The following is a 24,039-nucleotide window of genomic DNA, read 5'->3' on the forward strand; positions in this document are numbered from 1 at the left end:
ACAAAGCTAAAGAAATCTATCTTGCTGGAGCCAAAGGTACTGAGACATGGGACGGCTCCAGGAGGAGCTCTTTCCACCACTCTCCCCCGCCCTGTCTGCAAAGGGCCACAGGGAACGCCTTTCTTAGAGGTCTCAGAAAAGGGATGAGGCATCGTGGCTGTGCCATACCCAGCTCCCAGGATGGCCGACCTAGCGCCTTTCACCGGGATGACGCTCGATCAGAAGAAGGAATTAAAGATTCACTTTAAGATCTGTAGCTCTCCACCTCAGCTCATAGCCAGTCCCCCTGCCAGCCGCCAATGCCAAGAGACCCTACAAACCTCAGCTAATAAGGCTGTTAAAGGACTAACCGAACCCCAGGCAAAGTCATGGGGAACAATGCCCCGAAGAGCAGCACGGCGCTGAATGCAGCCCAGTTTAATGCAGCGTTCGCCAGGGCAGGGCTAGAGAGGCGCCACACCAAACGCCCCACGGTGCTCACCGGCACCACAACTCAGAGCTGCCTGGGACACAGCCCACCACCTCCCCTACCAGCGCTCATCCCCGCCCCATGTGCGGCACGAAGTGCTGGGACGAAGACAACGCAACGCCACGCTCGGCCTCCTCCTTCCCAACCCTTTCCAGCAGCGCACACGGCGTCCTGCCCTGCCGCTGCACAAGCCAGGGCACCGCGAGCCCTCCGAGAGGTTCCCAGCCCCCAATTTAATCGGGGGGCAGCATGGCAGCCTACAACACAGCACCAAAAAGCTACGCCACAAGAGCACCAGGTTTCCCAGCAGGAGGGAAAAGCAGGTGGGCATTTTAGGGCTACGCCCATAACCCCTGGGTGGCATGGGGGAAGCCTCTCGCCTTGCCTCTGCCGCCTTTGGCTTCCTGCAGCAGCCCTGGTAGTGTCGTACGGCAGATTTTGCCGCTCATTCCACTGAGTCAGATTTTACCTCTATCTCAGCAAAGCACCACACTGACCTCCCGGCCCCAAACACAAACACACGCGCATGATTCATCGCTTTAGTCACAAGGAAACACAGGACTCCCGGCGGCCCGTTCTGGAAAGGGAAGAGAAAGTCTCCCGTCTCCAGCAGGCAGCTCGGAAACCTCTGCGCAGGCTGGGAGGCGAGGCCTGATTTCAACCAAGTCACATCCTGCTGTTATGGACCCAAACCACACGGCCTTAACACAAAACACATGGGAACTAGATTCACGCTGTCACGATTCGCCACACCCTGGCCCTGTTTCCTACTGATAAGGGCCAGCCCTTGAATGAGGTGAGCCCCGCATGCCTTTGAAAACCAGGCCTCACTGTCCTCTGCAAATAGCCCTAAAGCAAGAGCAGACAGTTTCTAATTATATCTGTGTATATACAAGCAGGAGCCACCGGAGAATGGGATCAAATAGTAGTAACAGCATTCACTGTAATCAGTCCAAGGCAGAGAGAGGAGGGGCGCGATCTTCCGGGACACACAGTGTCCTGGAGTCGGGCAAACCATCCATGAGGCTTTCCAAGATCCTAGACCTTTCTGGCATCAGCAAGCGACCCACTGCCAAGCCTTTCTGCCTAAGCTGCATCATGGCTCTTACTCCGGGGAGCTGGGATTTGGCGTTCCCTACCGGCGCTGCATATCCTGTCACCCAGCTCACGTGACTCCTGCTCTTCCAGAGCCTCTTTAGGGCTTTCAAGGTGGCTGCTTTATATCCGTAGAAATATGGGCACCACCTGTCTGGCAGGGCTGCTCTGTGGCAATGCAGCGCCTTTTGCCAATGCAAAATCTACCTAGGTACAAACAATCAGCTGCCCACAAAGTCACACTGCATATCTTGCAACTGGAACCAGACAGCTAGAGCTCTGGTCGGCAAAGACCTGCTGCTTTCAAGCCTGAATGATCCTGTTCCCCGAGGGTGCTGGGCTTGAAGGGATAAACTCTCTAGAGGAAAGGGAAGCCACAGCCCTTTTTTTTTTTTTTTTTTTTTTTTTAAAAGGCCCCACCTAAAACACACTTCGGTGGCAACCCAGCAGCCTCCATAACTTGAAGAACAGGGCCGGGCCCGTACAGCCCCTTTCAACCCCCAGCCCTGATGGGAGCAGCCTTGCATGAAGTCAAACAAATGCGGCAGAGAAAATTAAAAGAAGAGGTGGGAGTGGAGAAAAAAAAACCCCAACACTCCTCTAAGCATCTGCCATCTGTTCAACTCTGACTTAAAGTAATATCACCAAGTCTTCTCTAGGGCCAAGCCATCGGTTCATGCAAAAGTCCCTTGAGCATTGCCCCAAATAAAAAACAACTCAGGAAAAGTCAAACTAACCCACACTTTAAAAAAAGGGAAATTTCCCCATCAGCTGACAGGCCGGGGGCTAGAAGACACGTCCCGGGGAACTGTCGCAACACTTCCTGCTGTGCAATTCATTAATTCATTAATGGAGCCAAAGCTGCCGTTCAAATACCAGCACGCTATTCTTGTGCAAAGGGGTGCTGTCCCAGCGAGGAAAGCGGGCCTGTGCCACATCTCACTTGGGCACACAGGGTTTGAGAGGTCAGAGCCGGCCTGGCAGGCAGCGTTCATTGAGTTCCCACCCTGCCTCATGCCCCGGCTGGCGCATGGAGACATCAGCTTCTCTTGGCTCAAAATTCGGGACTGCCCCGAGCACCCAGGGTCCAACTGCGAACATCAAATGGGAGTCAGTCCAGTCCTCCACTCCCTGGGCGCGTCTACACATTCATTCATGCACCTTAGGTACTGCGCATTGACCTTAGTACTTGCTTAATAAAGTGGTAACTAAATGCCCAGTCCTAAAGTTACCGCGCAGTAGCGCCGGCGCATGGTTTTGTCGTGAGATAATGAAATAACACTACGCAGTTAGCTATTCACACGGCTTGTAACCGCCACGCTCCTGCGCGGCGTCATCAGCAGGGATCCTGGCTTTCTCAGATTTAAAACAAATCCCCAATTTTGGGTTAAAATAAAGTAACCACAAATCCACGTTTTTCCACGATTAAAATGAAGGACCACCATATCTATATCTATATCTTAGTGGCGTTTCATTTTAACCATGGAAAAAATGTGGATCTGGGGTTACTTTTTTTTTTTTTTTAACCTAAAATTGGGGATGTTTTTTAAAGGAACCCCAAATCTATATTTTTCATCATTAAAATGAAACACCACTACAGATAGATGTATATCTCTATCCTTATCTAGACAGCGATAGATGTACTGGTGTTTCATTTTAATCATGGAAAAATATGGAGTTGGGGTTATTTTAAGGAGCGAGAGAGATTAGTAGTGCTTCGTTTTAATCACAGAAAAAATGTGGATTTGGGGTTACTTACTTTTGGGGATTTTTTTTTAGAAGTAACCGCAAATCCACATTTTCTCTGATTTCAAAAAACCCCCCGTTTTTGGTTAAAAGAAAGTAACCCCAAATCCATATTTTCCGTGATTAAAATGAAACACCACTCGCTATATATATATATATATATATATGTGACATTTCAATTTAATCAGGGAAAAACGTGGATTTGGGGTTACTTTTTTCAAAACCGAAAACTGGGGGGTGGGTTTTAAACCAGAGAAAAGCAGGCCCCCTGCTCATCGGGGTCCTGCGCAGCGCAGGAGCAAGGGGCAGAGCCACGGCCCACCCAGGAGTGGCAGCGAAACCCCGCTTGGCCCCCCGGCGCCTCAGTTTTCCCATCTGTACAATGAGAGACAAGCGCGCCCAGGGGGGTGTGGAAACAACCTGCCTTAGGCTCGTGAAGAGCGGCAACTAACCCCCCCCGTGCCTCAGTTCTCCCATCTGCATAATGGGAGGCCGCCCCCGGGGGGTGCTGCTAACAGCCCAGGCGGGGGGAGGCCGCCCCGGCCCGCAGCGGCGCCCCGGCTGCGGCCGTGCCCGCCCTCGGCCGGCGCGGCCCGGCGCGGCGCGGCACTCACCCCGCGGTGAAGGTCACAGCGCCGCAGCCGCTGGGGCGCCCCGCTCCGGGCCGGCGGCTCCACGTCCCGCGGCCTCGGCTCGGCTCGGCTCGGCTCGGCTCGTCCTGCCCCGCGGCCGGGAGGGGACAGCGCTCCCCGCGCGCCGGGCCGGGCCGGGCCGGGCCGGGCCGGGACCTGCTGCGCTGCCGAGCCGGGTCGAGCCGAGCTCCTCCCGCTGCATGCCGGGCGCTGTAGTCCCGCCGCCGCTGCCCCCGGCTCGTCGGCCCCGCCCCGCCCCGCCCCGCCCTCCTCCCGGCCGGCCCCTGGCGCGCGCGCTCCAGCTCCAGCTCCGGGCTCGCAGACGAGACCTTGGACTAGACCAGCGGTGGAATCGCCATGAAAAAAAAATGTATCTTTTCCTGCCAGCTTTCGCCCTTCCTCAGGCTCGGGGAGAATTACGGATGGTAAAAAAGGAAACTTTCGAGGGAGAAGCAATGCCAGAGCAGGGCGCGCCGCAGGTCACCTCTGCGCGCCGCACAGCCCGTTGTCTAAGGCGGTGGTGCTCAGCCTGGTTTGGCCCAGGACCCATTTGTAAGCGTCCGACCCGCTGCCCCCGGCACACGTAGCAGAAAGCGGGGGAAGGGAACCAACAAACCCTGGGAAATACCCATAGTAGAAGGGAGGCATTGAGAGGAAAAGCTCCCGTGTCGGTTTTGTACAGCACCTGGCACCCTGGAGGCCTGATCCCTGCGCTACCGCAGTACAAGGACGCCTCTACCTGCGTATAGGGCCCGCAGTCGTGCAGCATTTCAGTCCGCCCTGTCGTTATAAATCAAGAGGTGGCTGTCGTTTCGTTCTTGCTTCCTGGAGGAAGAGCTGGGTCACCGGTAGCAGTGTCCGCTGGTTTTTGGTGGCCTGGTTGGAGTCCAGGCCCTTGTGTCGTGTGCACAAACCGTTGCGTCGTGCCTCTGTTCACGCCGGGCAGTTATGTGCTGTGAACAAGAGAAAACCTAGTCCGAGAATCAAGCGGGGCATTTAGTTGGTTTGTATTGCGGGAGGACCTAGGCGCCCAGTTGTGCCAGGAGCTGCGCAAGCCTGGGATGAAAAGAGGTTGGTGGATCTAGGGTTTGGGAAAGCGGGGTGCAGAGGGTGAGGTGCCTTGGCACCTGTGAAACAACACGTTTTCCCCCAGCTAAAAATCAACTAGAAGCATTACTAATACGCCGGGGCCCGGTGCCGCCTTGCATCCCTTCTTCCCCGGGATGCAGCTAAGAGCATTTTGTTGTTGCTGTTAGTATAGTAGCAGTAGTATTCCCACTTATTAGGACTATTATTCCAAATACTGTTAGTGAGACTGGACACATAAGGAAACACTGCTGAAAGCCTCCTTCGCGTTGGGCCTGCGTTTTCAGCACGTCAAACACGACTCGTAACTGAGGCTGGAATCACCAGGCCTGATGCTCAAAGACCCGGCAGAGCACCCGAGAGGGCTGGATTTCCACCTCCCAAGTAGCTATTTCATCCAAAATGCTCACATTGCTCATTGTCCAGATGGGGTTGGACTCCCTGAAGTTCCTCCAGGTTCGCTGCTGGGGGCCGAATGGTTTTGAAAATCCACCTCTTTGCATTCGGTATGCCAAATAAAATTCTTTAAAATCTGGCTTCTAAGGCCTAGCTAGCGCATGGGAGAGCATGCCAGAGGAGGTCTCAGAATTGAATGACTGTCAAAGGCTGGATGTCTCGGCCGATACCAATGTGTGTCGTTATACAACGAAAATCTTGCATGAGCTGAAGGAGGCGAGAAGGGGTTCCCCCCTCCTAAGCGGACTGCAGCCAAGAGCAGAAGGCCTGAGTCTTGAAATGCAGAAGGATCCGCTTGATTTAGAAAGGAGCAGGAGACTGGATCGGGGGACGCGTCACCTGTTGCAGTCTGGAGCTCTGTGCCAGGTACCGACGCATGCAGGTGACATGAATGGAACATTTATCTCCGCTTTCCCCTAAATACCTTTGTGTATCTTGGATCCGATCACTCAGAGCAGCTTTTCTACCTCTGGACTGAGGCTACAACACATTTCTGGTCGGCCAGCCAGATTTCTCAGAATTACCGCTAGGTGGCAACAAAGTAGCGCGCACCTCTCATCATTATGCTTTTAAAATCCTGTGCATAAGGTACGTTGTGACCTAGAGCCACTGCCCTCTCCATTTCTCTTGAAGGATGAAATCTGGATGTTACAACACAGGGTCGCACGCTGGAATGGATCCAAATGCCCCCAAACCTTTGGGAGATTCAAATCCAGAGCTCGCTTCTCTTGATTTATGACTTGATAGCAATGCAGCACATCACTGAACAGTGAAGCACTGGGATCCACTTAGAGACTATAAAAGGGATATTTTTTCTGAGCTTGGTGGACAGATCTAAAGGTTGTTGTTCTGTTGCGCTCTCTTTCCTTGATATTTTTTATTTAGTCCCTTCCCAAATGTTTCAAATCCAGCCTGAACGTCTTTCTAAAGGAAGTTACAGGTATAATACCGCCAAATCCTGTAAACTCCTCCAGGCAGGAATCATGTTTTATGGTGTGTGCAAAGCTCTATGCCTGCCTATGGTGGTAAGCAGTGGAGAAAAAACCAAAGATGACTTGCGTCCCAGCGTTTGGGCAAATCAAAAATGTATTTTCCAGGGTTTTTTAACTCCCAAAAAAACATTTAGGATGAAGTTTTTCAAAGGATCCTCCCCTGATCCCTAACACTGTGCAAGGAATTGTTCACATCTGAGTTTTCATGGTTATGAAAAAAACTTGGCTTTCCAGGCACAGATTGCAAATCTGCGCACAGGGCCGTATGCAACTCCTTGACCTGACCAGGCTCAGCATACACCTTGGCGATAATCTCAGTGACCTCTACCAATAATAACTAACTCAAGTCTTTCAGTCCGGGTGAGGTCAGTCACTGTTATCTCTGCTATACAAAAAAAAGGAAAATTAAATTAAATTAAATTAAGGGGTTACAGGCCAGATCCTAACAGGTACTGAGCGCTGTGTCCCCCTGCCATAATTCAGCAAAAATCAAGATATGCAGCTTGTTAAAGATAGGAGCTTTATCCAGGGCCACTTAGTCTGGGGTAAAATGTACAATATGACCCAGATGTCTGGACTGCAAGGTGACCCTTCCCCAATCCAGATGTGTTTGAAGATCCACGTGCTATTTCCTCTAGCACTGTAAACAGTCATAGATCTATTGAAGTCAAAGGAATGATACTATAGAGCGGACTTTGTGTTTCTCTAAGTCTAGAAATGCTGACTGGAAGAGCTACCGGTGCAGTTTTAGAAACCCCATGGGAAAATGAACATTGCATGTTCCAGGTGGATTGAAACAATCCATTTTTCGTAAAGACTCAGCTCCCATTTCAGCTCCTAAAAGCACGAGCTGGAGTTTCACAAGAGCTCAGGACAGAACAGCAACCAGCTTCTTTTTTCTTTTTAAACATGAAGACTGTGGGGGATTCTCCACTGTACTCCACGAATGCGTCTGAGTGCTGAGCTGTTATGGCAATCTGGCCAGAAATGTAAGATCCGACTTCCTCTTCCACGCAACCAAAGAACAGCTGATGCATGAGAATGCAGTTTTATGAAAACCACAATATGTGTCTGCTTAGTCATCGCTCAAAATCCAAAGACCCACTTTGATTCATTTCAGTGTAATGTATTTGCAACCACAGACATGGAGAGCACAGGTTATTATACAGGACCTGGAGGGACAATACAGTTATGTCTAAGGTGCGATAAAAATTGATACAATCCATCCGGAAGAACTTTGTATGATTGCGTCAGCATCCAAGAAAAAAAAGGGTATTCTCAACCAGGAGAGGGCATGCAGTCTGAGCTGGAAACTGAAGCAAAGCCTGTAAAAAGCCATGCAGTGCTGCCTTGAGGTAAAGACAGAGAGTGCAAGGAACACGGGGAGTTTTTGGGGGTGTTGGTTGTAGCCATGTTGGTCTAAGGACATAGACGGACAAGGCTGTTTGGGTGATAACTCACTGCTGTATACCCAGTTACCACTCAGTGTGTGACAGGGCCTTGTGACACTCACAGTGGTCTGTATTAAATCTTCACTCACCTAACTCCAATAAAAAGAGAAGACAATTTCACTCAAAGCAATTTATTTGTAAAAGTAGATATGCAGGGCCCCGATTATTGTGCACATGCCAAGGGAGGGGCGGGGTGGCAATCGGGCTTTATCTAAGCTGTATGAGCAAGGCTATGATCTAGCCGTACAAACAGTGTGATTCCAGCCATGTCCCGGAGAAAACAGGAATGCAGGTAGGCAACTGAATGATGTTGTCCAGTTCAGCTGACCATCAGTTTGTCTAGGTCGAGAGGGCAAAGCCCACTCTGTTGTTGTCTATATCAAAGACGGAGTAATATTGTCTCAGGAAAACATTACCCAGGATCCAGACCGGTTGTCCGTTCTGGGAATTCACATAAGTGACCTCCACCCCAAGATAGCAGACGTCTTGGTTCTATAAGAGGGGAAAAGAAGTAAAGACAGCTTCAGTGCTGCTGTTTGAATAGGCAGAAGGCTATCAATGCTTCATTTTACACACTCTGTAGAATAAAATGACAGCTTTGCACTGAACTTAGAGGGAACCAGATCAGGCCCCAGCAAGGTCAACGTTCTAGCAGTGCAAACGCACCCATGTTTGGAGGGCTGCTAGAAACAGCAAGCAGAGAGCAACAGTGCAGGTGGGATGCCACTGGCCACAGAGGCAAGTTTCCTTTCCTCGGGCAGATAAAAGCCGACCGTGCCAAAAGAGCAACACTTACATTTAAGACGTAGACTGTGGGCGGCAGTGATAGCTGGTTTCCATTCACAGAGAAGGTGAGGTCGGGCATGTTCTGGATATTATTGCAATCCACTTCCCACTGTGGGAGAAAAAGAAAAGAGGCTATGAAGCCTGCATCAACCTAGAGCAAAGGACGCTCATACACCAACACAGGAGAGCAGCCTCTAGAAGGCATCAACCCTTCCCATCCAGCGGAGTGTAGGCATCGGTCTGCAGTGCTCTGCCGTCATGTGGGCAGCAGTTTCACCATCCTTGCACTCATGCTCTTCTGCCCAATATAAGAGAGGTAGCCACCTTACACTCTCCAGCTCTCATGTGGCTCATCTGGGAATCATTATCTGATCACACCACAGCCCAGCATTATCATCTTGTTTTGTAATGGATCCCTTGTATGAAGCACTGCAAAATTCATTGCTCATGCCTTTACAAGCTCTGTAAGCACCTGTTGCACCTACATTATCGCTGTTTTCTGGGACACCCACGGCCTGCAGGAACTCCAGTATGTATTGCTCGGGGACAGTAAGCTGAAATGTCCCAGTGTCCACAATGCCCTGGCAGCCTTGGCTACACCAGCTGGTAGTGGTCTGTCCAATGGAGAATCTAAGGAGATAAGCACAAGAGACCTCTCTAGCTTGCATGCATCTCCCAACAACAAAAGCGGACTCGGGTAAGGTGCATCGCAAGAACACAAGACTCCTGATAGTCCCCTACAGTTGAGCTGTCACTCCCAGGACTGCAGCTGAAGAGGGCCCCTAAGGCCATTTGTAGACACTCTCCCCATTTTCTAAACCACATTCACTGATTCACATCACAGTCTGAATCAAACTTCAATTCGAATGAAGGGTTAATAGACAACCATTGACCTGATAGCCCCTGCTGTGTCACAAAAGCCCAAATGAGTTTCCCTTGCCAGGACTGATATTTGTACTGCTTATCTGCATTGCAAATACAAGTTCCTAAGGAGTCGTATATACATGTTAATTAATACAGTTTAAATGGCCTAATTTGCACTGCCCTAATCTGCATTCATTTTAAATCCTCATTCAGTGAGGATTAGTCAGTTCGGAGTGGAGCCAATCTTAGTTCAGACTACAGACGTCCTGTATAAAGGTGGTCCAGATTAAACCTAGAAAAACATAATGTCCCAGGACATTAAGGAGGAAGAGCTCATGCCTACCATGTCGATAAATGAAGGCTGTGAATAAAACTTACTCCTCAATAGCGATCTTCCAGTAGACCTCTTGGATAACAGGTGCCCACATAATCTCCCCTGAGTACAGCTGAGAGTCCACGCCTCCTAGGATGACTTCTCCTCCATAATAATATGTTGGTTTACTGGAAACACACAGATCAGGCAGACATTAGTTACTCCACAATGTAATAGCCTGTGAGTATGAAAGTGTAAAAAAGGGTGGTACAGCTGGTTAACAGAAATGTATGGGCAGGGTTTGGGTTGACAGGCAGAAATGGCACGTTTTGGGGGAGGGGAGAGGTGCACGTGTGCATTTAAGAAAGGGAAGGAGGATTTGCTCGGTTTTAAAGACATACACAAAGAAGAGTAGGGCACAGGGACGGTGAGCTTACCGGGAGAAATAGAAACTGAAGATGTTCTGGGTAAGCTGGTCTTGCCGCAACACGTTCTGCATAAGTGAATAGTACCCTGGTATTGCTAAGTCAGGATAGGCCATTCCCAAAATCCCATCAAAGTAAGTGTAGTAAAAGGGGCTGGTGGGCTCATATTCAGTCAGACCAAATGTCTGGTTGGTCACCACAAGGTTTTGGATCTAAAAAGGAGGAAAATAACTGCTTTAACCTGGCACTTGATACACAATCGTGATCGTGAAATCAAGCGACTCGGCTACTATCAAGAATGTGTGATGCTTAAGACGTTCAGGTTAAGCACGTAGCAAAAGGACGCTCAGGGCCCTGATATTTCCCGAAGCAGTTCAATGTACTATGCCTGGTGCGTGAGTCAGATGAGAACAGATTATGTCAATCAGAAAAGAAATTTCAAGGCCACTGTTTTGAAAAATATTTTATGACATAATCAGCTCACATGATTCCTTTCTGACCCAACTCCCTGGTTAATTTTAGACTTATCTACATGAGAAGGTTGCACTAGTTTAATTTAAATTTGTTTTTCAACCAATCTCCTCAAACCAGCATAAACCCCTGAAACTCATAGTTTGAGAGCGGGTTATTTTGGTTTTGCTTAATGAAAGCAAGCCAGTCAGTACTTTGTCCCTGATCAGTTTGAACTGCACCAGAACAAGCTATTCTGAGATCAACAAGCATCTCCACTGAAGGATTTCTATCAATTTACCCACATCCATATACAGTCATACACTAAATTAAACTGGGTCAAGTTTCTCATATCCAAAACACACATTGCATCTTAGGATGTTTATGGTTTGTCCAATAACATAAAAATCAGGTGTCTAGGCCCAATTTCTTCATGGATGTTGAAACCCTGAAATTCACGGAACTGATCCGTGGATAAGTTTGAGTCATAAAATTCCCTTACATCCACGTCTCCAAGTCCTTTGCTGTAAATTTAGGGCAAAGTCAAATTCTACCCACAAGATGTAGTAACCTGCAGCATAGACAGCAAGGTACTTTGAGGTACTCTCATGTTCTTAACCAATATACAGAGGGAGAGATACTTCCAAAAACATGCTCCCCCGCCCCAGTGATGCTGCATTATAGGGTGTCACAAATTTCACTTACTGTCACTGTGTCAGAACCTAACGTCACTTCCACATCACCAAATCCATACGGGAGGGTGTAGTTATTTCCAATAGCAGAGTAGGTGGAAGACTGGATAGGGTTGAACCTTGCATGACTGACTGTACAAGAAAGCAGATTCACAACATCAGAGCCACTCTCTCATGTGGCTGCAATATGATTTTGACCCAGGCCTGTCCATCTGCGGACAAACTTCCCAACGCATGTCCTCCCATGGGGCGAAAGATCGGGTCTACAAGCTAGCTCAGGAGACCTTGAATGGCAGAGTAGCAAAGATAAGCAACAAGGCTTCATATATTCAGTTTTAATGCCTAGCTTTTCTATCTGTGGATGATATCTCTGTTGCTACCTGAGCTCCTGTGGTCAGAACCTCATGTACTACAAGTCAGTGTGGCTCTGCAGACGTCAAAGGAGCATTATCAATTCATATCAGATGAAGAAATGAACAACACTTGAATATACTTCTCAGGAACAGTACATCCAGAACACATCTCTCTGAACTCCTGTTACAGAGAAATACTCACGACAGGCCTGTGTCTGGCAGTAGGTAGATGGTACCCACAGGTTAGAGGAACCAGTGTCAAAAAGAACCAGGAACTTCTGGGGTGGGGTCCCAATGCTGATTTCCCCAAAGTAGAAGGACTGCAGAAGAGAGAGATGTTTGCAAAGGCGGATGCATTTCTTTTATGAGTCATTAATCATTTGTAAATACTATTATGATCTTCTCTAGCACATTTTGTCTGAAGGTCTCAAAGTTACGTATGGAAAAAAGATGCACAGAGGCGGAGAAAAGAAGTGTGGCAAATCCAGGGTGAAATCTTTACTCTCTGTGCTATAACCAAGAACCTCCTATTCTTACAGAAGACATGTGATATATATTAGGTAACACTCAGCAAACTCTCATGAGACCTAAAAGAGGGGAAGGCATTGGAATTCAAGCTCTGTCCCGCCCCCCAGCTGAAACTAACATTAGAAATAGAAAGTGTTTGTTTATTTCGATCCTTTTGGTTTTTCACATGTACCCAACCCTAGGGCTAGGGACAGAAGTTGCACATAAACTGGTATAAGTGATCAGAAACCAGTTCAAATTTGTAACACAACAGAAGTTCGGTGCACATAAACCACTTTCAAAATGGCTGAAACTGGTTTAAGATAAACCTGGCTGAATGTAGTGTCAGGCTGAACTGATTTAGGTTAAACAGGTTTATTGAACTTCTGTCCCAGATCCCCTCCAGATTCAAGTTAACTCACAGTCCCCCAGCATCCCAGGATGCTTTGCACCTCCCCTCACAGGGTGGGCAGGCTAGCATTGGCTAGCAGGGAGGCTGTCTCTAGTGCCCCCCAGCTTCTGGCCTGGTACACTGCAGGCATGAGGATGTATTTCCATAATAAAAAATGAATGTCTGTTCACTTGCTTATCAGTTCTAGTCTGCGTAGTCTAAGCAATCTACGCAACTTAGACTAACTTACAAAGATTGACTCTATTCAGACCTAGGACCTTTTGACGGTCTGTACTTAGCCTAGAAGCACAATAGTAAAACCAGTTCAAACCAGAGATCAGGCTTCCTAGGAGATCACAACATTAAACTGACATTTGGCCATAAAACAAGGGGAAGAAACAAGCGGTGCATATGCTGGGGCCTCACAAGGTCACAGAATGAGGAGCTAGGATTCTTGGAGAAGCTGATAGGCAGGGAGGAAGATTTATTACTCACATCCAGGTAGTTGGCTATTGATTCGTGGGCAACATTGTATTCATTGAAGCGGTACTTTCTGCCTCGGTCATATTTATGTTGCTTCAGAAAATCCTCCAGCACTTCCTTCTCCTTCAACAGCTTTCGCATGGACTTGCCTTTCCTCAAAGGGACTCTGCACAGGAGGAAGGGGAAAGCTGCAGACATCAGCTGGGAAACTGAACATCCTTCAAGCAGCTCTCATTTTCCTGCTCTCCACACCCTGCTGCAATGTGTTTCCTGACCTCAGGAACCTCTTACTGCTCAATGGGCGCATCTACACATTCATTAATGTGCCTTAGAAACTGCCCATTTAGTTAATTACTTCCTTAATAAAGTACTAACTAACAGTGCAGGACCTAAAGTCACTACACAGTCCAGCTAGCGAATAGTTATTTAGTGAAGCCTAGTGCACATTAGCCTAATAACACTGCACAGTAAGCTATTAGCACGGTTTTTGCTGTGACAAGCTACTGTGCAGTGTTATTAGGCCAATGCTCAGTAAGCGTTTTATGTAGCTGCACCCAGCGTGTTTCTACCCAAAGCAAAGAAGCATGTGCAAAGGCATAAACTCCTAGAGTTATTAGAGCCCTTAAAAAACCTGAAGGATGTGGCTAAGCTGAATGCAGGAGTGCTGCCCTGTCTGGCTAATACCTGGTAGGAACTTCTAGACGCTGCACTGCACCGCGATACTCACCTCACCAGCCCCTCGGAGAGCTGGAGGCAGACCAGAGCCAGGATGAGCCACTTCATGGTGCTCGTCTTCTCCAGCAACCAGCTCCCACCCAGAATGAGTAATTTTACCGTAGTAAGGCTGGGCTGAAGGCTGCCATCTGCACTTCTTACTTTTATACGCAGCAAATGCCACTCCTCTCCTCCATTATCTGCTGACACCCAGTTTCCCATATCACTGCCAGCCACTTAATGTGGTTTTCATTCCCTCACGAGTATTAAGAAGTTCATTTCCTTTGTCAGGCACTGAGATTATAAGAGCCATTAGGGCTTCTGATAGCAAAATCAAATTACTAACATCTGATAAGAAGTGAACAACTGTGTACAACAAAGAGGTGTTATCAAAATGTCATTGCACTGGGGTGGTAGTCATTGTTCTCAAAACCTGGTTTGTTCTTTCCAGAAACAAAGGAATATGTTGGTCTTCACAAGGAATGTAAATGTATGATACTGTTATCCTTCTTGACTTCCAAATTTAGCCAAAATTCTGGGTCTAAAGGGTATTTGGTTTGAAGGAGAAATCGATGTCAGGAATCAGCTATTTCTCTGATGCAAAGCTGTTCATTTAGAAACACCGTACAATGTCCTGTTCCTCTAGACACAGTAGGAATCAAAATCAAGAAGACCGCTTCTTTGTTCATGGTTTCAAGCCCTTCTCTAGCCAGCACTCAGCCAAAAAACTGCTCCCTCAGCATCTTCTTAAGGCCATGCCCTCTACCGTCTCCTTGGCTTTCTTCCTTTTGATATTATGTCTGAACTCTTTGTTATTTCCCTCTACCCCAGTCCAACCAATTCTTCTACCCAGAGCAGGTTATCACATCAGAGGGGAGCCCTCGCTGGGTTTCAAGGGTGACTTCTACTCCAGCCTGGTACTTGGCTTGCCGGGGGAGGAAACCACTACAGCTACAAATGTGTGCTCCGTACAAGAGGTCAATAGTTTTAACAATGCCTTTTAAAAGCAAGGGAGTTGTTATACCTGCCAATGAAGTTGTATAACATTTCATTGGCCTTGTTTCATTTCCACTGGGGTAAATCTGGAACGGCGTGGCCAGGACATTATTCCAATGCAAAAAAATATATATAATTTTTTTTTTTTGACTAAATAACAATTTCACTTAAAACGAATAGTATTCATTTTCACTTGTGTTTCTTGGATTTGTATCAACAAATGCACATTTTCCACTATTCCAATGTGAAGATTTGGAACATTAAGCTGCTAAAATTAAAGCCAAGGGTACTATAGCATCTCTACACATTTTCAGTTTAATAGGTGAGAAACAGTGTTCTTCCCTTTTCTTTAGCTGAAGCTGACACATCGTCTGCTGACTCTATAATTTCTATTTAAAAGAGGTGAAACCGTAAAAAGCCATCGTGTTTTGGAAAACGTAGACAAAGGAAATCCCTGCTCTCCTGAGGATTATCACAGTGGTGGTAACACACAACTGTAAAAACATATGCTAAGCCTTTTTGTCATAACATAAGCAGCTCATGCTTTTCTTGTAAAAGGGTGCCTGAGATATATCCAGCTAAACAGGGTTCACAGAAATTTATGAGCTATGAACCCAAAACAAAAACTAACTGAACTGTTGGATAAAGTAATCTATGTTTTTTGATGAATGGTATCAGAACTTAAGACAAATGAAAGGCAAAATTGTGCTTGAAGAGGGAGAAATCCCTGAAGTTTACAAACATCTTCCAATATCTTTGATGCAGAGAGAGGTAGAGATACAACTTCAACCATTTCAGGGCTCTTGAATTCTATCCATGGTTAATTAGAAACTTTCTGCTACCAATAGTGGTTCATAATGGTGGTGATTTCAAGGCTGCCAGTAACTCAATATTGCATGGGGGCCAGTATCCGCTGCCCAGAATACAAGTTGCATTTGCTTCACTGCATAACCATAATAAGCATTAGTCCAAGATCAATCTAACCCAAACCTATCTGCAAAGGGAGATTGAAGGCAGTGACAACAAGTACCTCACCATTAGCCAGCACAAAGAGTTTCCATTATAACAAGCTAGTCTTTGGAATAGCCTGTTCACCTGCTATTTGTCAGCAAGCAATGGAGCATGTACTACAAAGCATGCCTGCCACTCGGTGGCACACACTCCAGCTCATATCTGGAGCATGGGGCCTAGGATGGAAAGCAGCTCCAAAGGTCCTGGCAAGATGGCCTGCATATGGGCTTAGCGTGAACAAGGCAAAATGTAACTTGGTTTTTGAAGTGCATCCATTTGGGGTCCACACCTTTGTCAAAGACATTGTGCATGAACCACAAATGGAAGATCATGTTCTTCAGGTGCCACAGCCACAAAATGTGTCACAACGACATTCGTTTCATAGAAAATGAGGGTTGGGAGGGACCTGAGGAGGTCACATCTAGTCCAGCTGCCTGAAGGAGGACCATCCCCAACTAGATCATCCCAGCCAAGGCTTTGTCTAAACAGGTCTTAAAAACCTCTGAGGATGGAGATCCCAAAACCTCTCTGAGTAGGCTCTTTCGGTATTTTACTACCCTCCTAGTGAAAAAAGTTTATCCTAATATCTAAACTAAATCTCCCTTGCTGCAACTTGAGCCCGTTGCTCCTTGTTCTGTCGTCAGCCCCCACTGAGAACCGTCCAGCTCCAACCTCTTTGCAACCCCGCTGCAGGTAGTTGGAAGTTGCTATCAAATCCCGCCTCAGTCTTCAGTTCTGTAGACTAAATGAACCCAGTTCCCTTAGCCTCTCCTCACAAATCAGTGCCCCAGCCCCAAAACCATTTTTATTGCCCTCTGCTGGACTCTCCCTAGTTTTTTCCACATTTTTTCTGTAGTGGGGGGCCCCAAAACTGCATAGTTTGAGGTGATGGTCACTAGTTGCCCGAGGTGCTCTCTTGCAACATCACCTCCCCTAAATGAATCGCTGTTCAATGAGCAGAAATATCATATGTGTGAGAGAGTGCTTATGCTAAGCAAGGCCTAGCATTAAAAACGAGGCACTAAAACTCCCAGAATGCTTCAAGGAGGTTGAGGAGTCAGCGATTGACATTCTGGTAATCACTTTCTGACCCTTAGATGAAAATTCTGAACTTCTGACCTTTAAACAAATGATAAAAATAGCAGACATGCCGCTTACATTGTTAAGAATAGGAAACTGCATGGCTAAACCGCAACGACGAAAAAACAACCGCATATTATGTCAGTTTTGACATTTTAACCCTGCAAAAACCAGCAAAACATATAGATGAATAAAGTATTTAGGTTATAGAAAATTAGCATAAGAAATATAAAGGTCATTAAGAATTAATGTAAGACGCGTAATGATTATAATACAAAGCGTATCACCTGATATTATAATATAGATAAGTTAACTAAATAACCAATAGAAGTAAGAATTAGAAATGCATGTGTATAAGTGTTATCATATATAACTAATGGTAAAGTTATGTTAGATGCCTCACTTCCACCATGGGGACAGTTTTGTATCTTTTGCCTAAAAAAAGATAAGGGACTCCTTTTAAATGAGCTGTTGACCAGTTCTGAGACTACTGAATCAGGCAGCCGCACCTAGCCTCCGGGTTAGAGAGCAAGGGCTTGATTTGGGAACCTCGTGAACCAACAGACCTCCTTTAGTTTATGACTTTGTGAAACAAGAAAAGTTTTAAATTGAACAGGTCTGAGCCTGTGCTTAATTCAGTCCTATATAATTCAGCATCGAGCTCCCACAATATGCATATATGATATGAAAGGGACCTTACTCACTGCAATGTAGCTTTGCCTCTAAGGATAGTTTATGATGCTTCCCCATATGGACTAGGCGGCATTAATTCCATGTGTGGTGGGAGATCTCACTGAAAGGACTAAGGCATTGGATTTGAGGTCTCATCTCAGCAGGATAGAGCTATACTCAAACTGAGAGAGAAATGCAGCGTCTAGTCTCAAGAGTCAAGAAATGGCACTCGTAACTGCATGGGGAAATGGGAGGTAGCATATAATCTCCACATTTCTTAGCAGTTCAGAAAAGGTTAATAAAGAAATAGCCAGTCAGCAATAGCTGGCAGAATAAGATGCCACCAAGCAGAAGGCTATGCAGCCAGAAAGGATAGAAGCTGCCTAGGAAGCCGATGCATATTCCACATATCAGTAGATGGAGCCTCCAAACCATCCCTCTCTCCAGACAGATAAGTCTAGTGTCTACATTCAAGCTCTGTGGGAAAAGGTTGTTTCAGTTTAGAGAGGGTTCAACTGTTCCAAAAGTCAAGGAACAAGGATGGAATTCCCCATTGTTCTCAATGGGCACTGCTGAACACTGAGCTGTTTTAAAAATCTGACCAGAAGAGTATAAAAGGGAGGTTAATTAACTGCTGCATTCCCAACTGACAGCTGATATGTGCTAAAAGGGGCTGAGACCCACAAGGAACTGTATTCAATCGTCACTCAACAAACTCCAAAGGAGACAAGAGACAATTTGACTGACTGCAATTTATTTGTAAGAACAGAAACGGAGTGCCCTCGTTATTGAGCACGTGCCAAAGGGATGGTAGGGCTATATCTAAGGTGCATGAAGGGGGCTATGATCTTGCGATTCCATCACAGTGTCCAGGAGAAAACAGGCTGTAGGTAGGCAAGTGAATGGCGTTGTCCAGTTCAGTTGATCACCAGGTTTGTCTAGTTCGAGAGGGCAAAGCCCACTCTGTTGTTGGCCATATCAAAAACAGAGTAGTACTGTCTCAGGAAAACATCACCCAGGATCCAGAGCGGATGCCCGCTCTCAGAAGCCACGTAAGTCGGCTCCACAGCGACAGAGCAATAGCCATTGTCCTATAAGAGGGAAAAAGAAATAAAGAGCACTTCAGGGCTGTGGTGTGAACAGGAATCAAATGTGCAACTTGGATGCTCGATGGAATCAGCGAGACCATTGAGAAGAGATCAGGCCCCATGAATTCCCATGCTAGAAATGCAAAGACACCAGCACTTGAAGCACTGTCAGAAGTGCCTATTAAACAGAGCTGCCATGTCACAGGCAGTCTCTGCATTTGCTTCGGGGGCCACCCAGGCAGGTGACATTGCCTCAGTAAGGTAAGAGCTGGTTGTGCTCATAAGCCATACGTACGTTGAAGACGTAGATGGAGGGCGGCAGTGGGAACTTGACTCCGTTGATGACGAAGGTGAGTGTGGGCATGTTCTGGATGCTGCTGCAGTCAACCACATACTGTGGGAGAAAGGAGCAAAATGTGGTTTAGATACCAGCAACCTAGAGGACAGGCCGCTCTCATGCCCCCACACAGAGGCCGCAACAAGGCACCAACCCTTCCCATCCAGTGGAGGGTGGGCACCACTCTGCAGTGATCTGCTCCTAGATGAGCAGCAGCTACGTCAGCCTTGCCTGTGCTCCCCTGCCTCGCATGTGGAAAGCAGCAAGACTCTCCAGGCCTTCTACATCTCCCATGCATATCTGATAGTGGGCCAGCCCCTCTCTGCTGATTTACCCCAATCTAATGACTAGCACCACTGTCCTACTTAGGACTGATACCAGGAAAAAGGAAATCACTGCCTATTTCCCTGAATTTAAACTAGGAAAGACTAGGAAAACATGAAGTCAGTCCTTTAGGTCTCCACACTGAGCTCTTCTGGACACCAAGGTCTGACCACACCAAGCCCAGCAGGATCACCTTTGGATGGCCTGGATTCTTTTCACCAGCAACTGCAAAATCCCACACGCAGCCTCAGCAGCTGTGCATGGCACTAACTGGACATACATCACCGTAGCTCTCCTGAGCTCCCACAGCATTCAGGAAGTCCCACAGGTACTGGTAAGGGATGGTGAGCAGAAACGTCCCCGTGTCCACAATGGCATGGCAGCCCTGGCTGCACCAGCTGGTGCTCTTCTTTCCAATGGAGAATCTAAAGGAGGCAAACACAAGAGGCTTCAGTGGTCATATCTAACAGCAAAGAGAGCCACCTCGGATGCAGGCCGAGCTACGAGCAGAAGCCTATGATACCCAGACCTCTGGTGTTCAGGGACCTCTAATAAAACACAGCCTGTCATTGGCCCTGGGTCAGCAGAGTCCATAAGCAGAGGCTTAACTCTCAGCACTTACTGAAACCCATGTCTATTCAGCAAAATACTTAGGCATGCACCTAACTTAAATAAGTGCTCAAGTGCCCATAAGTACCAACCACTCCAGTCTGATCTAGAAGAGGGCTTTGCCTTATCCATCCCGTGTTCAGTCTCCTGCACAGAAAGGCCGATCGGGCCCAGGGCACCCGACTGCAAGAACCGCAGCTGGAGAGGTTCTCTACAAGCCATGCAAGCTCAGGCCCAGCATGTTGTTACGTGAACGGCGCAAACAAAGCTTACTCATCGAGAGCGATCTTCCAGTAGACCTCCTCAATGACAGGGGCCCATGTGATTTCCCCAGTGAACAGCTGAGAGTCAATTCCTCCTAAGATGACTTCCGCTCCATACTGGTAGGTTGGTTTGCTGGAAACACAGATCATTTCAGAGATCAGGTATAGTTACCAATTAAATGCCTGAGAGAATGGAGGTGGTAAAAAAGAGAGACAGACAGGCAGAGCGAGCAAGGGACATATCTGAGAACAGCAAGATGTAAAGAGCCGTACAGGAAGGGGGAGAGATCTTACCGGGAGAAATAGAAACTGAAGATGGGTTCAGACAGCTGGCCCTGCTGCACCATGTTCTGCATTAGCGTGTTGAAGCCTGGTATCGCTATACCTGGATAAGCCATTCCCAAAACCCCATCATAATCGGAATAGTAGAAGGGATCGGTGGGCTCATCCATACTCAGACCAAACTCCTGCTTTCTGACAGTGATATTCTGTATCTGTTGGGGGAAAAGGTCATAGGATCATAAGAAAGCAGGGCCAGAAGGGACCTCATGAGCCATCTCATCCATCTCCCTGCCCAAGGCAGGATCATCCCTGACTAGTACTACACCATCCCAAGTCAAGTGTCCGTCTAACCCGCTCTTGAAAATGTTGATTTTAGCTGGAATTTTACACAAAATTATGAACATGGAATCAAATATTTATGTAAAGCACATTATGAAAGCTCCGGTGTGGTCTGATGCTTCTTTAAGGAAATGACCATGCTTGATTTGGACTGGGAGTAAGTTAAGAGATTGTCTCTATCAGAGAAAATTCATTATGTTCAAATTAATTAAACACTGAAGGAAAAAAAAAACAAAAAACAAATCACAGAATTTGTGCCTGCAAATTATGGGAATGGCTAGCCTTACTCTGAATGGCTCATGCCCCGGTTAACTCAGAGGATGTCTAGGTAAATTACACTAATAGAACTGAATCAGTTTTAAACCCATTTCCCATATTAAAACAGATCAGAAGTCCTGCATACACACTTTATTTCAGTGTAAGAATGAATTTATCTCAATTTATCTTACCAACATAAGCCATTCTTATTTACCTGATCCATTTAAAAGTTTAACAAAATAGGCCATTCATAAATCAGCAGTGTGTCTACATAGTGGTTTGTGTCAATTTAACGAAGCAGGTTCACTTCTCACTTACTTAAGGAAGTTTCCCTGGATACCATTACGTACTATGTCCTGTAATAGCCAAGGCTGAAATCAGCAATATAAAATTTAAAAAACACCAGGCTTAATTCACCACGGATGTAACAACACTGATGTCAACAGATGAAAACCTTCTTCATCTGAGCGTGGCCGAACAATTGCGGAGACGGCGCACAAACGCCGATGGGAGAACAGAGCCATACAAACGTGACTTACCATCACTGTATCGTACCCCAACGCAACGTACAAGTCACCGACGCCGTAGCACAGGGTGTAAGACTCGTCAATGCTGGAATAGGTGGATGATGCATTAGGGTTGAACTTTGCATGATTGGCTAGATGAAAAAGAAAATCACAACCTCAGGGTCACTTCCATGTGGGCTGCAGTATGCTTGGAGGTACTTCCACATGCCTAGTCACTAATTGTCCATATGCTCACACTTTTTAAACAGTTGATTCACCAGAGATATAAAGAACAGGTCTAAGAGTTAGTGCAGGGCTTATCTTCATATGGCACACACTGATGGTAAGGCCACATAACCACAAATGCTAGCTTTGAAGGCATATCTATCTATCAGTCTTTCACACCTATCATGACAGCATGTAAGTATGTATAACAGGGTACCTTCATACAAGACAAAAGGGCTATATGGCAATTAATGCAAGCTGAAGATCTGGACGGAAATGGTCCTTTCGTACAATTTGTCACCTTGCAGGGTGACTACTTTAGTTTTAGAGCACACACTGTGGTGTTGTACGCTGCAGTGGCACTGATGACAGCTGTAGAGATTTTGGACGGCTTCATTTGGATACTGTAGTATCTTTGTGATAAGAAAACAGTGACCAGGACCGTATTCATATGAACAGGGACAAGCAGATACAGGAGAAAGACTCTCCCCCAGGAAAAGTTTGAAGTTTGGTTTGGTAGCTCTGGTTTTCCCCAGCTGAATCAGAACTTTGCTCTCTCCCGGGAACAATCCCCACCCTTAAACATGGCCCTACTTGGGTCTTAACATCAGAGAAGTACTCACTACAGGCCTTGTCGTGGCAGTAGGTAGATGGCACCCACAGGTTAGAGGAGCCGGTGTCGAAGACAACCAAAAATGTCTGAGGGGGAGTCCCAATGCTAATCTCTCCAAAGTAGAAGGACTGCAGAAGAGAAGAGACAGGTGCAGAGATGGATTCAGATGTGCTATTAATCAATTGTACACCATATTTTCCAGCTCCTTCCATATAAGGATGCCAAAAAGTTACCGAGTAGTTACTTCACAAGGGCAAAGTAAGGAGTACGCCACTATTTCACTGGGTCTTTTGAACATCTAAAGCACGAAGAGGAGCAGCTATCTGCTTATATGCTCCAATCAAGTCAGCAGGAGAGCCAGGGCCAGAGTCCTGATTTCTCAATTCCCAGTCTTAAGTTATAAGTGCAACCCTAACACCCCTTCTGGGAGTAAACACGTACTGACCCCCAGTCCTGTGTTCATCGGGTAATGCCGGCAAGCCGGAGGACCCTTTCAATTCCAACATGACAGTTGGTCTGTCCCATTTCAGGACAGAGATTGATAGACATTTGCCAGGTTTGAGAAGAGGGATCACAGCTCAACTGGCTAGGCACTAAGACCATAAGGAGAGAGGAAGGCATGGCCACTGTAACATGAAGACGACACACAAGTACGTAGCCGATACTCACGTTCAGGTAGTTGGTCATTGGCTCGTAAGCAACGTTGAATTCATTCAAGTGGTACTTCCTGCCTGGATCATATTTATGGTGCTTCAGAAAATCCTTCAGCACTCCCTTCTCCTTCATTGCCTGACCCATGGACTTGCCTTTCCTCAAAGGGACTCTGCACAGGAGGAAGGGAAAAGCTGCAGACACCAGCCGGGAAACTCAACATCCTTCAAGCAGGTCTCATTTTGTTCCTCTCTGCACCCTGCAGCAGTGTGCTCCTTGCTATCAGGACCCTCTTGCTGCTCAGTGCGTTTCTATCCAAAGCAAAAATACCATGTGCAAAGGCAGAAACGCCTAGAGTTACTAGAGCCCTTAAAAAACCTGAAGGATGTGGCTAAGCTGAATGCAGGAGTGCTGCCCTGTCCTGGTAGGAACTTCTAGACACTGCACTGCACCACGATACTCACCTCACCAGCCCCTCGGAGAGCTGGAGGCAAACCAGAGCCAGGATGAGCCACTTCATGGTGCTCGGCTTCTCCAACAACTATCGGCTGGTGTTTGCTGCAGCAAAGCTGGGCTGAAGATTCCCATCTGGAGCTCCTTACTTTTATACCCAGAAAATGCCTCTCACCTCATGGTTATCTTCTGACCCCCAGTTTCTCATACCACCACGTTCAGCCAATGGCAACATTTTTAAAATACATTATTTCTATATAAATATAAGAATTTTATCCTCTTTGTCAGGCGCTGAGATTATAAAGCCATTAGAGCCTTTAAATAATGAGATCATACCGTTAAGAAGGAGATTACTGTTCTTAACAAAGAGAATTGTTATCATAATTGCCAGTGCACGGGAGTATTACCTGTGCCCTCCCGTTCTTTC

General features: G+C 46.9%; 3 protein-coding genes across 4 annotated transcripts in view; all 3 read right to left on the reverse strand.

Annotated features, from left to right (window-relative positions):
- Positions 1-4,131, reverse strand: part of TFEB (transcription factor EB) — a 44,727-nt gene extending 40,596 nt beyond the window's left edge. The window contains exon 1 of one of the 2 annotated variants that reach the window (XM_090025264.1): positions 3,925-4,131. The gene's annotated coding sequence lies outside the window, so the exon portion shown is untranslated. The remainder of the gene's footprint in view (positions 1-3,924) is intronic. The other variant, XM_090025262.1, reaches the window with a different exon arrangement.
- A 161-nt stretch (positions 4,132-4,292) lies between these two features.
- Positions 4,293-13,974, reverse strand: LOC149853775 (pepsin B-like). Its single transcript, XM_090025267.1, has 9 exons — positions 13,919-13,974; positions 13,204-13,357; positions 12,009-12,130; positions 11,471-11,585; positions 10,328-10,527; positions 9,956-10,078; positions 9,199-9,343; positions 8,724-8,822; positions 4,293-8,419 (listed from the first exon to the last, which is right to left on the reverse strand). Exons 1-9 carry the CDS (start codon positions 13,972-13,974, stop codon positions 8,267-8,269), a joined length of 1,167 nt encoding a protein of 388 aa, XP_089881393.1. The 3' UTR covers positions 4,293-8,266.
- A 4,628-nt stretch (positions 13,975-18,602) lies between these two features.
- On the reverse strand, positions 18,603-23,679 carry LOC149853776 (pepsin B-like). Its single transcript, XM_090025265.1, has 9 exons — positions 23,624-23,679; positions 23,178-23,331; positions 22,519-22,636; positions 21,704-21,822; positions 20,580-20,779; positions 20,296-20,418; positions 19,694-19,838; positions 19,048-19,146; positions 18,603-18,755 (listed from the first exon to the last, which is right to left on the reverse strand). The coding sequence occupies exons 1-9, from the start codon at positions 23,677-23,679 to the stop codon at positions 18,603-18,605; spliced, it is 1,167 nt and encodes a 388-aa protein (XP_089881391.1).
- Between the last annotated feature and the right edge of the window lie 360 nt (positions 23,680-24,039).

The sequence above is a fragment of the Crocodylus siamensis genome, chromosome 13 (genome assembly GCF_052110815.1).
Source record: "Crocodylus siamensis isolate JL-2025a chromosome 13, ASM5211081v1, whole genome shotgun sequence".
NCBI lineage: Eukaryota > Metazoa > Chordata > Crocodylia > Crocodylidae > Crocodylus > Crocodylus siamensis.

What these genes read in the sequence shown, in the direction of transcription:
- LOC149853775 (XM_090025267.1), bottom strand. Translation starts at nt 13,974, where the DNA reads ATGAAGTGGCTCATCCTGGCTCTGGTCTGCCTCCAGCTCTCCGAGGGG. An exon ending in CAGACACAGGCCTGTCGTGA is followed by an intron (nt 11,586 to 12,008) that starts GTATTTCTCTGT and finishes TTGTACAGTCAG; the next exon opens with TCATGCAAGGTTCAACCCTA. An exon ending in TAGGTTCTGACACAGTGACA is followed by an intron (nt 10,528 to 11,470) that starts GTAAGTGAAATT and finishes CCTCCTTTTTAG; the next exon opens with ATCCAAAACCTTGTGGTGAC.
- LOC149853776 (XM_090025265.1), bottom strand. Translation starts at nt 23,679, where the DNA reads ATGAAGTGGCTCATCCTGGCTCTGGTTTGCCTCCAGCTCTCCGAGGGG. An exon ending in CTCTCCGAGGGGCTGGTGAG is followed by an intron (nt 23,332 to 23,623) that starts GTGAGTATCGTG and finishes CCTCCTGTGCAG; the next exon opens with AGTCCCTTTGAGGAAAGGCA. An exon ending in TGGAAGATCGCTCTCGATGA is followed by an intron (nt 19,839 to 20,295) that starts GTAAGCTTTGTT and finishes TGCCTCCTTTAG; the next exon opens with ATTCTCCATTGGAAAGAAGA.